General features: G+C 32.3%; 1 protein-coding gene across 2 annotated transcripts in view; it reads right to left on the reverse strand.

The window, feature by feature from the left end:
- mew (multiple edematous wings) overlaps positions 1 to 20669 on the reverse strand; it is a 57348-nt gene extending 36679 nt beyond the window's left edge. Inside the window, exon 1 of one of the 2 annotated variants that reach the window (XM_077443497.1) lies at positions 20283 to 20669. In XM_077443497.1, the coding sequence (XP_077299623.1) occupies positions 20283 to 20491 (209 nt within the window). In that variant the 5' untranslated portion in view covers positions 20492 to 20669. The remainder of the gene's footprint in view (positions 1 to 20282) is intronic. The other variant, XM_077443496.1, reaches the window with a different exon arrangement.
- Positions 20670 to 21665: the final 996 nt, after the last annotated feature.

Genomic DNA, 21665 nt, shown 5'->3' on the forward strand with positions numbered 1-21665 from the left:
AATGATTATTATTATATTGTACTGTAAATAAAGAGATTGTAAAGCAAAATTCAAATAAAACGCACATTGAAATGCTTCCACAGTCAAAAAGCCAATTGTGGAGTGAAAACCTTCCTACAAGAGATTGCAACACCGGTTTACCGGTAAATCAACAAAATTTCGCCATCGGTAAATACCGGTAATTTTTAGAATTTACCTGTAATTACCGGAAACTATTTTAACGCGAAATAAATACAAATAAAGTCATAAAATTACATTGATAATCGAAGAAAATGGCTTATTGTGGAATAGGTTGTCTGGAATTTGTTTATTTGCAATATTAAATGTGGCAATTTCAAATTGATAAATTCACTGGCAATAGAGACCAACCAAATCAAAATAAATGCGATTAGACCAGATAAATGGTCCAAATTTTAAATAAATAAATATAATTGGTTAAAAATTAAATTTATTATTAATTTATTATTACATATTCACTTAAATGTATTTATATGACATTTTTAATTATTTACGATTCAATGTAGGTTAAACGTTTTTAGGAAAAGTTACCACATACAAATATGTAGTCTACCAATTTTTTTTTCATTTACCGGTAAATACCGGTATACCGGTAGTAGGGAAAAATCATTTACTGTTAACCGGTTTACGAAATTTGACGGTAAATTGCAATCCCTACTTCTTACTCTCTCTCTCTCTCTTTACATCATAAATACGCTACTACGTATAGTGTATTTATGAAATGTAATTATGGGTTATTGACACATGTGTTACTTGAATTGTTTTAAATTCAAGCATTTTGTTTCTTGTCCTATTAAATAACATTTTAATTCAATTTTTGTGCAATGCGTATACCGCGTTTGGTACACACATACCATGGTGTCTTCACCGCTGACCTGTACTGGATACAAAAAAGCTAACCCAGTGCACTCGTACGATCCATAGATGCGAAACGTCTCTTCACCGAATTACATAATGGACGATAGGGTCGATGCACTTCCGGAAAATTCAGTCCAGATTTTCGCAGTGGCGCGCCAGATATTGATTTTCTTTCGTGTCTCCTTTTTATCCTGCGTTTTTCCCGCTTTTATGTTGTTTTTCTCGTCGCCTCTATCTGACAAGTGGAGATTTATTTACGCTTCTGTCGAAGCGTACGCATTATATCACGACGAAAATGCCACCCTTCAAAACAAACTTCTCGACTTTCACTTTTCTATATATGAAAACGTATTGAAATTAAGATCAAGCTATGGTATTTTACTAGTCCTATATATATACACATATATATTTGGCTCTTGTGGGTATTTTACCACATGAAATCCATTTATAAACTTAACTTAACTTTTTAAAATTGCCCTCCATTTTCAGTACAAAATATGTAATAGAACAGAAATACGAGAGGGATTCATAGAATAATAATGGCAGAAAAACACTGCGATCATCATTTCTAACCTTCACGAGCATCGATTACACTGAGCAACAAAAAAAGAATTACAAATCAATATTTACTAAGGTTGACCCACTAAATTCGAAAATGACAATAATTTGTGTTGGCTTAATCCCATTTAAGAGATATGAGCGTTCAAAAAAATGTTTACAGATTTTTGGCTTTTGCAATCTTTATAAAACCTGGTATCGCTGTGCCAAAAATGAGTATTGGAATCAATAGTCACATCTTTTTTCTACGGATTCTTATAAACATGGTAAAGTAAAAAATTAGCTAAATTAGCTCATAATATTACAAAAAAAATTATTACGAAAAAATTTTTGACTTCGAACATTCGCTAGATAATTCATTAATTATACATATTTTAAAGAAATAAAAAATCCCAATAGCAAAAACTTGTGACTATTGATTACAATACTCACTTTTGGCACATAAATACTAGATTTTTGAATTAAAGATTGCACATTTTTTTAAACGAGAATAAGCCTCATTCGAATATTGTCTTATTCGAATTCAGTGGGTCGAACTTAGTAAAGATTGATTAGTTTCCGCTTCGATAAATATGATACGTTTATATCGAAAAAAGTTAAGAAAATATGATAGTGATTAAGTGATTAAAACAATAGATTAATAAAGTACCGTATTATCCGAATAATTATTTACAATGCAAATTAACAAAATCTTGATAAAACTATTGCCATCTGTATGTATATGGCGATGCTAATATACAAAAATCAACTGCAAATTTGTCTATTTAGTTTTTTAAGTAAATATTTACATATGTACGGACTACGTGTGCAGTAAATGGAGGGGGGGGGTCATTTAGGGGCTTATTAAATTACATAAAAGTAATAAATAAATACATTTTTAATATTAATTACGTATGTATTCTTATAGTAAAAGATGGATGTCTTTCGTGTCGAGTCTTCCATTGTTATTTTTCATTTGGTTTATCAGGTATTTATGTTGGGGGGGGGGGGGGTTCTGCTGCCAAAAGAGTTTGAAATGCCGTAGACGGAATTCCCGCTTTTGTAAACTACACACACACACGCGAACAATTTAGGCTCGTCTAAAAATATATCTCGAGAAACCGTGAAAGATCGAGAATGTCTGTTGTACGGCGAGAGTTTTTTTCTCCAGCGCCGCTTTTGTACTCTTTGTTTTGGAGAAATGCATACGTGCATCGAATGCATGGCTCGGTTGCACTTTATCGCTGGGGTTGTATTTCTGCACTCGTTCTGTATGTAAGTAAATTAAATATTGTGTGACTCAGACTGTTTCGACTTGTCGCGCTGTGTGTGTAAATTGATTTTTATTACTTTGCATACGCGGATCAACGAACGTTAACTTGGTAGAAAAACAAAAAAAAAATTACTGTAACTGTTAGTTAAAAGATCTAAGGATTCATTTGATCTACCTAAGCCACGTGATAAATATGGTTTCGCGAACAAACGTTATTTCGCGTGAGCCTTTTATCGGGAACATTATGTCGGTTGACGTTTTGTCCGTGAACGTTTGTTCGCAACACCGATAAGGGCAAAATCACACAGCGTGGGATGTGGGACGTGGTTTTTTTAGATAGTTTTAAACATATAGAAAAAAATGTGGCGTACATGGTACCGTACATGGCACCTTACATGGTACCGTCTTTTGAAAACGAAACATTCGTTGAAATTGTATGGTATTGTTTATCCTTGACAGTCATATTATATATGACTCATATATCAGTCATGATATATGACTCATATATCATCGTTGTCAAACCAATATCTGCTATGTGCACTTTTTGGATATTACGACATTTTGGACATTTTGACCATTATAACTAGTTTACTAATAAAATTTTCATATAAAAATACGTCTATGTGATTCTAACAGTGGCGTAGCGTGAATTCTTGATGCCCCCCCCGCAAAATATTTTAAGCCCCCCCCCCCCCCCCCCCCATATATTTATATTATTTACTTACAGAAAAATAGCTTTCCAAATTAATAATTTATACCTTTTTTACGTATCGGTATATGTACCTATATATCGAAGTGCATTATTGGTTTAATATGGACGACCAACAAGCAGTGCACAATCTGTTTAAAGTAACTGATGGTGAATTTTCCCTAAAAACTTCCCGCCTGTTAATGGTGACAGCGAAACATTTATATATTTTATTGGTTTTAATCATATAATTTTTTTTTATTGTTTACACATTGAAAATATGTATATAAGAATAAGAGAATTCTCAGCAAATAGGTTGAAGTGGCACTGACGTTCAAAAGATGGAAAAAGACGGCAGATTTCTAGCCCTATTGGCATAGATCAATTACACAATGAGGATGAATTCAAAATATGTGTAATAATGTATGTACATACATATATAGTGCAAATAGATTGAAAAATAAGAGAAGTTTTTAAAAAAGTTATTTCAAAAAAATTACGGAACAAATTAAAAAATCAGTGAAAAAGGCGCGCTTCGTGGCGCCCCCCAGGTCTCGGCGCCCCCCCGCATTGCGGGGTCTGCGGGCGCGGTAGCTACGCCACTGGATTCTAAGCATTATCGGGTGAACTGTGGTCGTTAAAAAAATATGCTATATGCATCAGCATGGACAGGAGAACGTTTTTTTTCAATATCTCAAAGTTTTACTTTTTCCACATAGCAGATATTGGTTTGACAACGACGATATACCAAAACGACCCTTTGGACCATTTTCGGTAAAATTTTATCCTTGCTTGACAGTGATCGATAACGGTGTATCGACAAGTTCTCCTACATTTTTTCAAATATGGGATACACCGTTATCGATCACTGTCAAGCAAGGATAAACACTACTATACAATTTTAACGAAAAAGCTCGAATGTTTCGTTTTGAAAAGACAGTACCATGTACGCCACATTTTTTCTATAAGCTTAAAACTATCTAAAAAAAACCACGCACCACATCCCACGCTGTGTGATTTTGCCCTAAATAACAAATAACACGTGACAAACAGCAACTTCTTCTACTATATACATTTGTACAAATGAGTTCTTTTTTTTATTAATTTGTATTTGTTTATTTTATTCGCTAAATACAAATCTAGAACTATTGAATTTGTTTTAACTTAAATCATAGACAGTTTTTAGAAGGTTTGGAGCTCAAGTTAAGGGAGGGTGCGGTTCATCTGTAGGAACTGCGGTACTGCAGCACCACTAACAAACCGGCTTTTCCTTGAACAAACTAAAGATGGGTACATTTTCCACGAGCCACCACTGTTCAGGGAGCGGATCGTCTATAAAAATATTCTAAAAAAGTTCCATTTTTGCCAACTTTAAAAAAATTTCTTAGTCTATATATGTATACATACAATATAAAAATGAATGTCTGTCTGTTTATCTGTATGTCTCGAATAGGCTCCTAAACCACTGAACCGATTACGATGGAACTTTCATAATTTGTTTTATGCATGTCCGGGACGATTACTGTGAATAAAAAACGGGAAAAACGGGAATGAGTGTCATTGCAACGCAATAATTTCAAATGTGTTCGCTGCCTGCGTTTTTCCGACAAATGGGAACGGGAACGGGAATTGCATGCGTTATTGTGGCATTGCAACGCATGCCGGGTTCAGTAGTTAATAATAAAAATCAAAATTTTAATCGAAATTTTTCTTAATTATTATGGGATATTTTTAGTTCGTGCTTTTCAAATGTGTTGGAAATATAATATATGAAATAACATACAATAGAGCCAATTTTGTAAGGTATAAAGAAGAGAAATCCCTAAAGGAAACATTATATTCATTGAAGGTACATATATTGCGAGTGAAGAGGGTTAATTTTAACTATGAAATTTAATACACACTTCTTACTAGACGTTTGAAAGAATAAACAATAATAACGATCTATCCCAGCGAGAAATTCGATATTTTACTACGATACTCAAATAGATATGTAAATATGTGTTATACAGGGGGTCAAAATTCGACAGATGTGAGTGAAAAAAATGTGTACTACGTATAATATGTACATAATACGTAGGCACTTGGACGGTTAACGTCATGATACTTTTTTAATTATTTTATCGGCACGCAGCGAAGCAATCACATTAAAAGAAGGCGTCCGTCATCAATCATCGGGGAGCTTCTTCTTTGCCTTTTGAGTCACAATGTCATAATCGCAATTAATTAATTGACCCGGGGAGAGCTGGGCGGTGGCCACGACCCCGGCTCTCGAGGGGCCATACTCCCGTCATTTATAGATTTTGCTTCTAAAAGAATTTTTCTAATGAAAGTGGAGTGTACTCGGTTCATTTAATTTTTAGAAATGCATATTCTCTGGCGGTTTTCCGTTGCTTTCTGGACATATGTACATATGTAGAGTGTTATATTTCAGTGCTTGTAATATGTATGTATTCCTATTTAAATTTTGGGCACGTCTTTATATAATGCTTCATATTATAATATGCTGAATGGAGACTTCGACGAATCTCGTGTCGTTCTCAAAACCAACGCTTCTCAATCTGCCAAAGGCGTTCAAATTTCAATAATCAGTTTTTAATTCAAAAGAAAGGACTAATTAATCAATTGATAGGCGTAATGACGTCGACTATATGAACAATATTACTTTTCATTAAAAAAAATTGAAATGCTTCATATAAATTACAAAAATACATCGAAATGTTCCAATTTTATAAAATTTAAACATTTAATGGTTCTTCTACAATTCAAATTTCTACTTTTTATCCGTTGGTTTAAAATATACAAGGACACGAATTAAGGTGATTAATTTTGGCCCGCTTTTGGAGTCCGCGAACGGATTTGCGCAGATGAGACAGGAAGGTGTCCTTACTTTGCCAAGTCATTAGTCATTACCGAGGATGTAAATTAGACGGTAGAGTTATTTTTACCCGTGACACGACAGTTTGAAGAACTCTTTGCCGGCAAACAATGTCGGGAAGTCAGGTACAAAGTCAGACACGAACAACACCGGTCGTTCGGACGACCACGTTTGTTTTATCCTTGCCCACAGGTTTCCGACACTTTTTTATTTATTTTTTCCCTGTCTCTGGACTCAACCTGAGATTGTTCAACAAGGTGGAAGGACGCGGTCTACACAGGTATCAAGATGTATCAAGATAATACCGTTAAAACCTCGAACGATGTAGAACAGGGACTCACATTTTTTGTCCACGTAAGCCCTTTCGCCTGTAAAATGCAAGCCATGAACACCCTCATCCCACAATCAGAATAAATGAAATCAAAGCAGAAAATAAAATTGCACAGTAAATCAATTATATTGTAAATCAATTATATAGTTAATCAAACTGTTAGCATATTGCAATCTTTAAAACGCTGCTTCGAACAGTTGTCTTATGGAGTTATTAGTGTTATTTTATTGCCTTTGCAATCTAAAGACGCAATGTAGTAATTTATTATTCAAAAGCATGTCAATATAAAGGCTGTTGTTTATCTTGAATAAGAACATTGAGTTGTGATAAAGTATTTGACAAGGCAACAAGCATGTCAAGTCGATTTTGTCATTATGAGTGTTGAATATGCATTTTCGCATAGATATGTTATTTGCAGACAGAACTGTATGTAATACTTTTGCAGTAATTTTTACAAGAATTCTCAAGTTTAATATTGTGTTCGTTGCCTAGGTTACGGTGATTTATTTATACATACATATATTGGGTAATTTCAGTACATACATAAGTTTTCCCAACGTCGAGACCCATTTCATCAGAATTTTGAGCCAAAATTAAGGGAGCTAGTTGAAAACTTTAGTTAAAATCGGCAGTTCAATTTTTTTATTGACAAATACATATATATACAAGATTATCTCGTTTAAAAATTAATATAAAATAAATTGATTTATCGCAATCACTGATCACGAGCCTCCTGAAATCTTTAACCAACAGTTAAGTACCTCTGATGTATAGAAAGTGTACGTTTTCAGTTACGATTTTATTTTTTTCGTTGATCCGACACGAAAGTGTTAACAAAATACAATACAATCCGTTAACAAAAGCCAGTATATATAATCTGTCTTTATTTCCATGTGCATAATTAACGCCAATTTGACTAATAATAGCGTCCGTATATGGTATTGTCTGACGAAGAATGCTTTTCAAATACACAAGAAGAGGCACTTCTTCATCACAGGTAAAGTCCATTTACCCGGTCAAAGTATGCACAAACACACTTATAAATATAATTCAAAATAATATACATACAAACGTATACACGTATATTTTCTTGCTTTCTTCCGATTTGTCTGTTTTCAACGCAACAAAGGAAGCATTTGATTCGGTTTGTTTGTGACAACAACAATTCCACTTGTCATACAGTTCCATTTAGCCATTATTCCATATCCTGGATGTTAGACAATGGCCCTCCTGCACGATCCAAACAATGTATAAGTGTAATAAAAGAACCCCGAGGGAGTCTTTGAATCAACGCCGCCATTATAATCGAATCGAATTCCATAAGAGATTTTATAGCGGCTCATAAAATCTATATATTATATGTAGCTGTGGCTGTGGGTTTTGATGTAAATTTGAATTGATTTCAAATAGTTTATAGTAGAGAATTAAAGTGAAACTAATTATAATGTGAACCTAAAATTATTATTGCTGCAGTATCTCAGTCCCTTTGCGCAAATCGTGGCTGAATATTATTATAAATACTCGATTTAAATAGTTTAAAATCAATAATTTACGCATCAAAGTCAACGCATTAGTATATTGAAATCTCTGCAAAAAGTAAATCAACAATCACTGTGTGAATTGATAATTATCAAATAACTGCTGATTGTAAATAGGTCTTTGAGCTCTTTCCTATTATGCTGTACATTAACATTATAATAATATAATACTATGATTACTAACAAAATTAAATTAAAATTATAAAATAGAAAATGATCAGTAGATCAGTGGCTATTAAAATAGATATAATATGTATTGTGAACATAATTTAGTTATAATAATAAAAAGCATTTAAAAATCAAAATAACTGCTGATGAAGATTGACGTGTACTGCGTGTCTGCTGATACAATTTTAGTATGATTCGTTAATTTTAAAAACCGATGACGTGTTTCTTACCCTCGTAGGTTATATTATATTTTTAACGGCCAAGGGATGGGGGGGTTAATGTGACGTTAAATAGGTATGCAAAGACCTGCTTCGTTAGACAAACACATTCGTATGCAAATAATGTACGAGCAATTTGATTTTATTAGACAGTGTGTGTGTGTGTGTGTTCCAGGCTACACGTTCAGAATTGTAAAATTAGAAAGCATCGATTTATAAATGTATATATATATATATATATATATATATATATATATATATATATATATATATATATATCTATGTATATATATTTAAAATCAGAATGTTCAAGTGCCGGAAGCCTGTATGAAAATATCCGACCACTTGGTTGGAAAAATATAGACATGTTGATCCAGACTATTCCGTGGAGGGTTTCCAAATGTTTCGTAACTTTCGTATCGGTTTGCATTTGAAAGTTTTTTTATATTCTTGGATTGGTATGTAGGGGTGGTTGGGGCGTAACAAACAAACAAACTTTGAATGAATAGTTTGTCTAATAAATTCCGTGACTTGTCTAACATGACCGACAGAATCCCATTAGGTTCAGCTTTTAACGTCTTCTTCGGAAAATTGATCACAGGATGTCAACAAAAGAAGCGAGGGGGGGAAGTAAGGTATGAAAGAAGTCTCCGACCAATAATGGACCAAGTTATGTATGTATATAGCTTATATCAAAGATTAATTTGAAATATAATTATTTTTATTTACTACCTGCCTGTTATGCAGGGGCGGACTAATTATCAACTAATTATGAGGGACTATAATATAATTTAATTTGCTTGTATTTCTAATGTCTTAAAAGTATGCTTCCCAAGTCTGCAACATCGCACTAAATACATATGTATATCGTTGCACTAACTTGTACACCTAATAAATCTAAACCTAAATAAATATATATATTTTACTTAAGTAGAAGTTTACCTTTAAATATCTTTATAAATATTTTTTTTATAGTTATAGTTAGTTATAGTTATAGTTATAGTTAGTTATAGTTATAGTTAGTTATAGTTATAGTTAGTTAGTTGGGTAAAGTTGAGGTAACGATATGTTTGCTATCGTTCCCGGATCATTCTAATCATGTAAAATAATCAATACATATGGAACTAGAAAAAATGCGACGCACGCAAATTTCTATAAAAAATTTTTTTAATCGATTTTATTAACATATTTATTCGTTAATGATTTATATTATATACTTATTATTATTTAACCATTTCAAAAAGAGATAATATTTTTGGCACGGCTGTAAAATAAATTACACGACAAATGTCAAATTAACATCTAAAATAGCTCGCACGACAGAATCGGCGTTCGCCCGTTAAATTAAACGTCAAACAGGTTGACAGTAACAAAAATAAAATTTTCCATTTCAGTGAAATCATAACTAGTTACACTTTCACTGGGTATCATATCCAATTACATTTTCACTGGCCCCTAACAATGAAATTATAAGTTGGATGATAGTGCGTCACCCCGCTCCTGTCCATTCCCATTCTCCTCACGGTCCACACATCGTAATATCCATCCAAACACATCGTTATATATATGTAAGCAGCGAATACTTATTTATTTAAGGGTTAGGTTAGGTTAGGTTAAGTTAGGGTTGGCCCTATTCATTTAAGATTAGGTTGTTATGGTCGGTATTAATTTTTGTCAAATTTTATTTTTTTTGCTGGCAAATCATTTGACGTTTGATTTACCGGGCGAATACCGAATCTGTCGTGCGCGCTATTTTAGAGAGGAGCACTCTTTTTATTTGCAGGGCGAAATATTTTAGAGATGGGCATTCGCATTTGAGACGTCGTGATAAATACCTAATTTGTCTGGAAATAGGGCTATTTTGCCGGGCCGATAAATGGTATCATTTGAAAAATTATATGAAAATTACACGCATTTACGAAAGATAAAAAAAAGCAATGTAAATTTATATTATGTACATTGGTAATCAAATTGTAAAACTTTTTATTTTTCCTAAACGTCACTATTTGCTAAAAGCACACCTTTATTTCACCATTACTAAGTCACGTAACTGTCAATCAACACAAAGACGATTCATTTAAAAAATCAACCTTAGTTCTTCACGAATAAGAAGTTCTTCATTAGGTCAGCAATGTGGTTTTTACGTAAACTAAAAATTTCACAAAACGCATGACGTACCTAAAAATATGATACAAAACACATTGCATCACACAGATTGAAATTCTAAATTGAATTGTGTAAACTTACACATGTCAATGTCATACATACATATCATGGAAAATTTCACACGAAATTCATATAAGCATACAAGAAAGTAGTGATAAAATTCAAGAAATCAATATGATAATATAGCAAAATTGTTATCTGTTTAAATACGAGCGCGCATTCGAGGTATTTACATACAGATATGTATAGGATGTAATATTATATACATGCAGATATTTAAATTTCTCAGAATTGACAAGTAAACGAAACTTTCGTGACACATTGTATGAATATTTAAAGATAAATATTCATGACATGTTTTGTCTCATTGGATGATTGTGATTTAAATTAGCATACCTATGTATGTTAGTTTAACGCTGCATATACATACATATGTACATATAATACAATGTTTTATCGCGAAAAATTTCAACGGGAAAGTGACTTATGCTAAAGAACTTAATGCTATGATAAACAACTAACGCAAATAACAAAAATAATACAAAAGTTAATTGTTGCAAATTAAAGCGTTTGAGTTGTGTGGCCGATGATGTTTCCGATTATTTAGTATTCTAGTACTTCCTACTGTTGCGAAACGAATCAAAATACAAATAAAAAATGGAAAAGTTACGAAATCTGTATACGGTTTACGTTTCGAGCAGATCTGAAAGCTGGCAGGTTCAAAAGGGAATAACCGACAAAACTACGCACGTTTATTGCAACACTATTGATCTGGATAGTTTCATTCTAAAAATAAATAAATCGTACAAAATATTTTATTTATATTTAGAGCGGTTACTCATTTATAAGTAGTTGTTAAGTTAATAAAAAAAAAATTGAACAAATTTTTGCTAATCTCACAAGCAAATGTGTGTTTAAATGAAAATTAGTACAGAATGGTATTACAGATAAAGTTATCTTTATTGCTGTTATTTAAAGTTTAAACAGTGATTTCATTTTGTTAAACACATAATGCGCGTCTCTTCCGATCCATTTCGTTTTTTTTTATTATAATTTTCAAAGAACATATGAAACTTTCTCAAATATTATTTTCATTTCTATCTAAAAATACGTGAAAAGTGTGTGAAAGTTTTCGTCATCAAACCCATTAAGTTTTTTTATGAACCCGGTCTTCTTTCTGGTATATTTTCGTTGCATTCGCCCCAGTTACCAAAACGTATAGTTTATTTACGTTGAAAGAGATGTTCAAACCGACCGTTTACGACGATTACAAACTAGCTCAATAATAATAAAAAATATAGCTTAGCTCTTAGCGAACGTCCCACTCCATTTGACGTAACGCAGAAATATAATAAATATGCAATATTGAACATATTGAAGATTTTTAAGTATGCGAAGCTCGTTATAGGGATTTTTCACTCCCCGTATACCTAAAGGAACGCCCACACGATCAATTCTTCTTTCAACATGGATAATATAAAGTCCCCCACCTCCACGAAATCACCACAAAGAGAACCTGTAATTCATCACACGAGAACTCGTACAGACAGTGTTGGCAGGTGGGCGTACGTACATGTATGTAATGCTTTTATTATGCATTAAAATAAAAGAACAATGATAACGATAACACTCCCCCGTCGCCTTTCTTTCTACACTTGTATGTGTTTTAATATAATTAACATTTCATTATAAACAAATAAAATCATTCTGTGTGCCGTGCCGTACTCGTGAAGTCTGTTGATTCACTAATATAATTTGTTTCTCGCTCTAACCTGTCTAAATGAGTGAGATGTGGTGTTTAAGTACGCCTTTAGAGATGAACTAGTTTTACGGTCCTATTTTTAATTAAAATGTAATAAAAAGCTAATGTTTAATTATTTTTTTAACGTGACTTGGTATTCTTCTGCGACTTAATGTATGAAAATTTTACATTAAAAGGCAAGATACATGTCAAAATTTCAATTATTTTTTTTATTTAATAACTTGAATTGTATTTGATTAATTTGAAATTTGTTTACACGTATTATATATTAAAATATGGTATTTATTTAAAAATTATAAAAATAAAGTTCAAAAATTAAAAAAAAAATTGATAGTTTTTGTCGTGTATTTAATTTTAAACTGCAAATTTTATTTCATCAAATATCTTAGGACTTAAAATTGTTTACGTTTATACGTATGTAGATATGTTTAACAGTATCCGTACGACGCAATTAAAAAATGTAAAACATGGCTTTACAAGTCTTACACAGCAACGTATTAATAAAAAGGGAAAATATGAAAGCTGGACATTCTGTCCCAGATAAAAAAGGAAAAAAATAATAATTGCATTCAATCTTGTCCTTAAACGGAAGCAATTATCCGCGAAAGCACGAGTCAACATGCAAACGAGACAGGTTAAAAGCTCGATAAAATAGCCTCGTGCGTATGTGGGGTAGCTTTGACCAAAACGGTTCGGCGCGCTTTGCATGAGAGCTTTGACTCTACTACATACATATTTAGAGGGGATCGCTGAGATTTTTAGAATATTTATAGGTACGCATTATGAATAAATAGCATCCTTATCGCATCGTTGTGTACCCAGAGGCCTTTCGCCCACGCGACAACTAAGAAAGCTCACATACCTGTGCACTTGAAATTGAACAGGTTAAAATTTCAATAGGCTTTCTAAAGTAATCTATTTATACCGTGAAATGAGTTATTTCTGGTGTACTTTGCTTTTTAGTACTTAAAAGATGGACTGGCGATAAAAAGCACTTAGGTGTGGTATTAATTTATTTTAAAAACCTTAAGGGGCTTACAATTAGACAGATAACCACTTTGTTTTGAACTTTTAAACATTTCTTGCTTCTCATATTTTATTCTGCAAAATTGAGCACTGGCGAAGAGATTTCGGCAGACAAGTCTTTCGCAAGGTTTCTGGCTATGAAAGACGTTACAAGAGACTTAGACTTCTATTATTTAACAATATAAATAGGACAAACAAAATGTTAATGTTTTTTTTTTCAAATAAATCAGACGGTTTTTAATATTTTATTTTAAATTGAGTTCTTTTTGATCACTTTTTTATGTATAAAAATCAAAAAAATTGATTGCAACGGTGCATGCATGCTCGAACAGTGAACCCGAATGCAATGCACTTACTTCTGTGGGTGCGGTCGAAGCTTTGCAATAAAAGAAACCGGACAAAAACCGCCTTCACGAAACTCGCAGGTGTCATAAAAAAGGTAATGGCCCTCAGGTAACCGTCTACAAATACCTGTTTTGCTCAAATTGCTCAGACAGTCAGCCCTTCGCGCCTTGGCACAACTTTCGGTCGATCTGTACATATCGCCAAGCGGTATTTTTTTTACACCGAAATTTCAATTCAGTCCTTATTGCAACACAATACTTCCTTCCGTATCATTGTATAAAACATTTAGAATAGAAAACGTATGTAAATTTAAAAAAACATGCAAAAATTCAAGGATATTTCGATTATAATACAAGTACTGCTTATCATATGCATATTATGTACATATATACCGAGTGCGGCAGAAAAATGGTCAAATTTAAAAACGCTCCACTTTGAATATTATCTTTCTAAATTTAATTCAACTGCTGATTTTATATTTATATTATAATAATATTTAATTATACTAAGCTATAAAAGGTATTGATTTATTTCAGTTTAATAATAAAATACATATTAGATAGGGCGTGTTTGGATAAACGCTCGAAACACATAGAAAGTGCGGCAAATATATTGGAAGTTCATACCATATTTTTTTTAAATCTTTGTGCAGATTAAATATATATTTATATTATAACGTTATATCGTCATATTATAATAAAAGTCATCGCAAAATGATTCAAAATTGACTCACTTTAAAGTAAATTCTTGCCTGTCATGACGTATGTAAATAAACTATATATTTACTTGGTACTTGGTATAATTGTATATAGGTAGATATACATAAATTTGATAGTAAATGCCAATGTGGCATTTGCTTAAATGCCAAAACTTTTCAGAAAACATGTCCTCTATACAAATAATATTCATGGAACAATTCCCACTTTATTATGATACATTATAAGTATATCTATATCATAATATGAATATGACCAAAACCGCATTTTATCAGGCAAATCACTGTCTAAAACCGCATTACATCATATGAACTTTTAACCCGTTAATCACCTTGAAAATGCCACGAATCTAGAGCGAATTTTATTTAACAAAATATTCCAAACGAACAGAGAAAGTAGGAAGGGGGGACTTAAAATGAATAGATTTTTGTTATTATTATTTTTTGAAAGGACAGCCACATTACAATAAAGCACGTCAACCCAGAAGATCGTGAAAAATCAATTCATAGGACATTCAACGTGTACAATTGGCCTTATAATGGATAATAGTCCGCTCGAGTGGCTGCTCAAGCAAACACCCCAAGCTTATAAACACCCCTAGCCCCTTCACGCAATTTACCAAAACCGCAAAAATACTATTTGTAAGCCCTACAAACCCACCAGGTCTCATCCGCGTAAGGAATAAATCAGTAAAATGAAAGGAACGATTCGTAATGCGATATTTTCAAGTGTTAAGAATATTTTTGCTATCAAAGGTCTATGAAATCATCAAAGGTCTGTTGTGCGTGATAATTATGGGTTTCGAATCAAAGGAGCCTCTTTGTGTTTGGACAAGAAAGCCTCCATTATTGCTGGTCAGACCTTGTGGTACTCTTGGAAGTCCAGTTTGCCCACGCTCGGTCGAAAACTAGCAATTTAAATCAAACACATGCATCGCTATATTGTTGTTATTGAGTTGGATTGAAATTTTCTGATTTGTTTGAGTGCATTACAGATGTAATCTAAAAGACAATACGAAAGGTTCTAATTAAAGAATACATATACATACAGTTGAGTTCGGATATTAGGAAGGATGTACATATGAATATTTCCTAGTAATATCGGCGATATGTTAAATATATGTACCATTGTTTTAGTTTTAATTCAATACATATATCCACATTGTATATAATTGTATAGTCAATAAATCATTTATTTGTTAATAATTTCAAAATAATATAAACTTTTACTTATTTTTTGCACAGCGTTCTAAGAATTCATAAATACATTCATTTCTACTTAATTTTACTTTAAAAACAATGTATGGAAATTAGAAAAAAATATATAATATTATGCACATGACAATTTTTACTTGATAAATCTTCCATCAATGCGTTTTGCCGTTATGACGTATGAATGCGAAACTTGGATATTGAACTCCAAGATGCTACAAAAAGTCCAATGCACTTAAATAAGTGTGGAACGCTCTATGCTTGGCATAATGACGAAAGACAGGAAACAGAATACGTTGATGAGAAGTATGACAAGACTAGCGGATATATTGGATAGAGTGAAGGGATTGAAATGGCAATGAGTGGGCCACGTGGACGAAAGGTGGACAAAAGAAGTACTAGAATGGTACCCGAGAGAATGCAAAAGGGTAAAAGGAAGACCGCGGGGAAGATGAGTAGATGAAACTAGGAAAATGTTTGGGGTGATATGGATGAGAGTTGCGCAAAACAGAGACTTCACCCAGCAGTGGATTGTGAGCGACTGTAGATGATGACGATGAAGAAATAAATTGTATTCAATTTGACTTAATCTGACACAATCTACAGTACAATATTCTGCCTTGTCCTAACTGTTATTCATAGGTATATGGTAATATTCAATGATTCACTGTACATAAAACCAACATGATAAATTAAGATAAACTCAAAATGCGTAGAAAATATGAAACGTGAGAGAGACAGAGAGAGAGATTTCAAGTTTCGCAATGGAGACTAGTAAAACTAGATGCTGGATGGGAGCGTGGGTAGTAAGTACCACTCGCCAGATGAGTACTCAGACTGCCCTACGTGGGACGATAACAGCTTTCAAAGAAGAACCTTCCAAACTATGTATGTACTACCTTCAAACAGAGAAGAATCATTTTTGCTCAGGGCACTACGAGCTGAGAGCTCAAACCCAAAACTCTTCTGGAATACTGAACGGTTCGAAATTTCTGGAATATGTACATATGTACTTTGACGCGTTGAATAGGTGTGCTTTCATACGCACACCCTATCTCGTTAGCGAGACATTTATTTACCTTCCCATGACAGTATAGATAGAAAAGGTACACACGTGTGCGATATTTGAGAAGCGCTGTCGATTGTGAACCATATATAACGGTAACTGAAAGTCATGTCGAGGAAGATCCCACGCGTTCAAAGCAATTTTTGTAGAGGTTAAATTGATTTTCATACTTTTTCATCTACATATGTATATTCAGATATGTTGAATGTTTCCTATGCAAATATGGGTTGGTTAGACCTGTTCTCGAGTATTTTACGCTCGTTTGGTCAGTTTTGTCAAAAGGTACTCTTCGCTCGCATGCTGGCGAGATCTTTTATCAGCTCTTAACTGGACTTTTGCATTTCCACACTAATTGGACGACACGGTTCGTTCGCATCTTCCAATTATCCGAAAATATTCAAAAGATAATCCTGCTTTTCTCCTTTTTAGGCGACGTTACATCTTCCCCCATCTACTTCATATATGTATGTTATGGTATCTTTTGCCTTAAATAAACATTCCTGTCCTTTGAAAGTACATACATACAATCAGTGGCGGACTGGGACTGAAATTAGTGCATGCCAGGAGTCAAAGGGGGCCCACCCAGGGTTAAAAAAAATTGTCCCCCCCCCCGATATAACAAAATTTTCTTCTTTCCATCACGCTAAAAATCAAGGGTAAAAAAAAATAAAATTTTCAAAAATGGGAATAAACAAATTTAAGTACAAGAAAAATGGCAAAAGCAAAATAGATCCATAAATTACATTGTATATTTCTTTTTAACCCTTGTCCTACGTAAATAGAATGCATCATAAAAGAATGAGGCATAAAAGCGGCTTTTACTTTCGGTAGAAAACAATCAGGTACGTCATTTCAGCTTTTTCTTGGGGGGCGCAGGCAAAGATTGGTCAAATTGAATTTTTTTTCAAAAAATCTTTTTTATATCGGAATAAAAATGGAAAATATTCTTTGCATAAACACCTTATTGAGTTATAAAATATGAAACAAATAAGCTTATTTTTGATAGAATAATTATAAAAAAATATTATGTAGAAAGCGAAAAAAGCGCCGCAGGCGAAAATTTTTTTCCAAAAATCTTCACATGGTCAACAAAAATCGACCATCTAACTGAGTCACTAAAAAACTATCTTAATTTCTACCGAATATCTTTTCACTTAATCTATGTATATATATATATATATATGTACGTAATAACAATAGATAAAGTTTTGTGATCATGCGAAAATTTGAACCAGAACGTTACACATCTGTTTTTTACACATCTGTTTTTGAGACAAAATAAAGTAAAAGGGACCTTTCTCACGATTCGTTCTATAGGATAAACAATTTCTAAGAATTTTACCCAAGGCATACCACTTAAAAACCAAAATATACTTGTTTTGAATTTTATTTTCTAAGAAATGAACGTAGATCCATAGTATCTCATTAATAATTGAATTCATAATATTCACACTATTCCTTGATTTAGGGGCGCGAGTGCCCCCATATGCCCCCCCCCCAAATTACGTCCCTGAAAAAAATGCATAATATTGAAAAATTAATGTTAATCGAAAATCGGGATTTTGGGGAGAGGGCCCCTATCCTATATTTCTATATACATGGATGTGTCTAGATTAGGAATAGATTTTAAATTCGGAAACTGTTTAAAATTGTGTATTTAAATCTTACTATATCGTCGAAGCATAATCAAATGTTATTTTGAAAGTATGAAGTAAATTTAAATCGCTGGTTGATGATGAATCGTCCTATCAAAATTGTTTTAAGCAATTCAGTTTATATTTTTTACGGAAATTTTTTTATTCCCATTTTTATTTCAGTATGTAGTTATTACTAGTCACCGGAGCCTGAGGGGGCCGTGTATTGTTCAAAGGTTGTAAATGCATTGTTAAAGGTTTGCCGAACAATGGATAGCACTGTGACTATCCTACCTCTAGTTATTACATAGGTATTGGTATATGCATAATCTTGAGGTTGGAAATAGGCCCGGCAAAAGGGCCCACGCAAATGTTGAAACTTACATTTAGAGCCTGTTCGAGGCTGTTAAAGCAGGTATTAGTTGTTTGTGTATATCGTAAGAAATTTGTTTTGTTGAAATGCCCAAATTTTAGGTCCCAAAGTGCAATATCCTATAAATTTTTACACACGTGAAATAATTAAAAAGTTATTTAATTTTACTGAGGGCCCATATTTGCTAACAGATAGTGGGGCCCACATGCCATCGGGCATGTTCGCTTGTATGGCCAGTCCGCCACTGCATACAATACGAAAAATTATAAACAAAAATAAACTGGAGGGCATTTCAAGTACTTACAAGTTATAAGGTACCACAATTGAACTGAAATACACTATTGAATAATAAACAATAAAAGGTATAAAATGCTTACACAATATGTATTAAATCAGTGTTGTCAATAATAATAAGTCAGTATCTATTAGAAGAAACGATAGAATACTATGCGTTTATTTAAATAATAATAAACAGTTATTAAACTGTTTTTGAAATGTAGTCAATGGACAAGCTGTCATTGAAAATAATAATAACTTACTGACCAAATTAAGAAAAGCAACTGACCAATTAAATGCTGGGCTAAAATGAGATGTAATATATTCAATTACAGACAAATACACTTTTGAGTATGAGATTTATCATAAATCTGTATTTTTATTATTTACCTGAAACTTAAAAGCAACTCAATTAATGACTAAAAATTTATTTTCTTTTATATATGCCATTTTTATAAATAAATAGATAGATTCTATGAAAGAATCACTAATAACCATACTAACACACTTGTGAAGAGTCTCGGTGATTACAACAAAATGTCTATACCCTTCAGGTATAACACACAGATTACCTAAACACAATCTGCTTTAGGTCATCGACTTTAGATAGTCTTTAATTAATATTATGTATTAGATGTATTATGAACATTTATAAGGATTGTTAATAGGTTTTTGGGCTCTTTTTCCTATTATGCTTTAGATTAACATTAGAATAATATAATACTGTGATTACTAACCAAATTAAATTAAAATTGTAAAATAGAAAATGATCAGTAGATCAGTAGCTATTAAAATAGATATAAGATGTATTGTGAACATAATTTCGTAATAATAAAAAGCATTTAAAAATCAAAAAAATCAATAAATAAATAGTATTAAAATAAAAATCATCTTTAAAAAGAATACAATATGTATTTATTGCAGGAGAATTTAAATGTTCACTTTTTTTTTCATTGCATTTGAATGGATTTTAGATAAATACATACATACAAAATAAGAATGAATTTTCCGACTTTTCGCACGTTTCCAAAATTCACAAATCGCACTAAACTACGTAACTCATCTCGCGAGACGAGTTTTTTTTTTATTCAATCAACAACAAAACACCTGACTGTTCGTCTCGCTCGAAAGCCTTCAACGCAATAACGGTCACAGAACTCACATACATAATAAAAAAATAGTTTCAACAAAACTACTAACCAGCTCTTGGATTCATTCTCCTTCTGGGTCTGATGCTGCGCCACCGAATATCCAAAGTAAGACTCTTCGTGTCCCTGCTTTATGATGGGAACCCTCACTTCCAGATTGAAGGCTTCCACAAGACACAAATAACAACTCAACAAAAACAGGAATAATAGAGATTGCGAGCCGAAGCTCGCTCGCAACCCACGACTATTTACCTTTGCCATTTTCGATTAAAGTTCACCGCATATTATAAGTTTTTCGATTCATTATTTACGATTTAGTGGAATGGCTAACCGCGCGCACAACCTCTCCCTCCAATTGCCAGTTACAGAATAAGACAGAAATTGTGAGTGGGGAGTCCCTGGTTCTCAACCTTGTCTCTAACATAACGAGAGGAAAACTAAGTTTTCAGATGTTATACCACGAAAATGTTATACCACTCATACTTCCAAAAGTCATAGCATATATTTTAAAAAGATAAAAACAAACAAACAAACCAAAAAGTCTAATTTAAATTCTATATAATAAAGCACTCCCTATAATAATTTTAAAACTCCAAATGTAATCATCCATGAAAATTGTCTAATTGTAATAATTGCAATTTTATAATGAAAATTATATAAATCTATACATACATCTACATATGTAAATTTGAATAAATATAGAGTTTTGTTTTGTTTCGTTACATTTTCCAGGTTATAATATCTTCTTCATTTAAATTACATTGAAAATTTATTTTAAAATTATTTATTACATATTATATTAATAGCTGTTGAACATAATTATATTTTACATGATATAATAAATATATTCTATTTGTTTATATTGATAATACTGTGTGATACGTGAATGTTTTCCAAAACTAAACAAATGTATTATTTATACAACAGAAATCAAGCCGAATTTTTTTTACTATATAAAATTTAAGCATAAACGATTAATTTTATAAATTGGTTAAAATATTTGGTTGCTATTATTTACTGGCATCTATTGTAATTTTTTTTAACTATTTTGTTCAATCAAAATTCCAATAGATGGTGTACTATTTAATGCTGCAAACTGAATTTACTAATTCACAAATTGATTTATTAACTTTATTCACATATTAAAAAACAGGGACCCAAACCGGAATAACCGTTAGTTTTGCCGGAACGAAAACCTAAACTAAACTGATATTTTTTTCGGTTCGGTAAATTTAATATATATACTTTGGGAATGATAGAATGAATGAACAACCATAAAAGGAAAGTATATTAAAAACATGTTTTTGAAACTTCTAGAAAAATATAATATCAATATCAAACTAATCTACTGTTACAACAGATAATGGAGCTAATATGATCAAATTTGTCAACTTATAGAAACCGAAATAGACGAAGAAAACTAGAATATTAATTA

Source organism: Arctopsyche grandis, chromosome 12, assembly GCF_051622035.1.
Source record: "Arctopsyche grandis isolate Sample6627 chromosome 12, ASM5162203v2, whole genome shotgun sequence".
In the NCBI taxonomy this organism is placed as follows: Eukaryota; Metazoa; Arthropoda; class Insecta; order Trichoptera; family Hydropsychidae; genus Arctopsyche; species Arctopsyche grandis.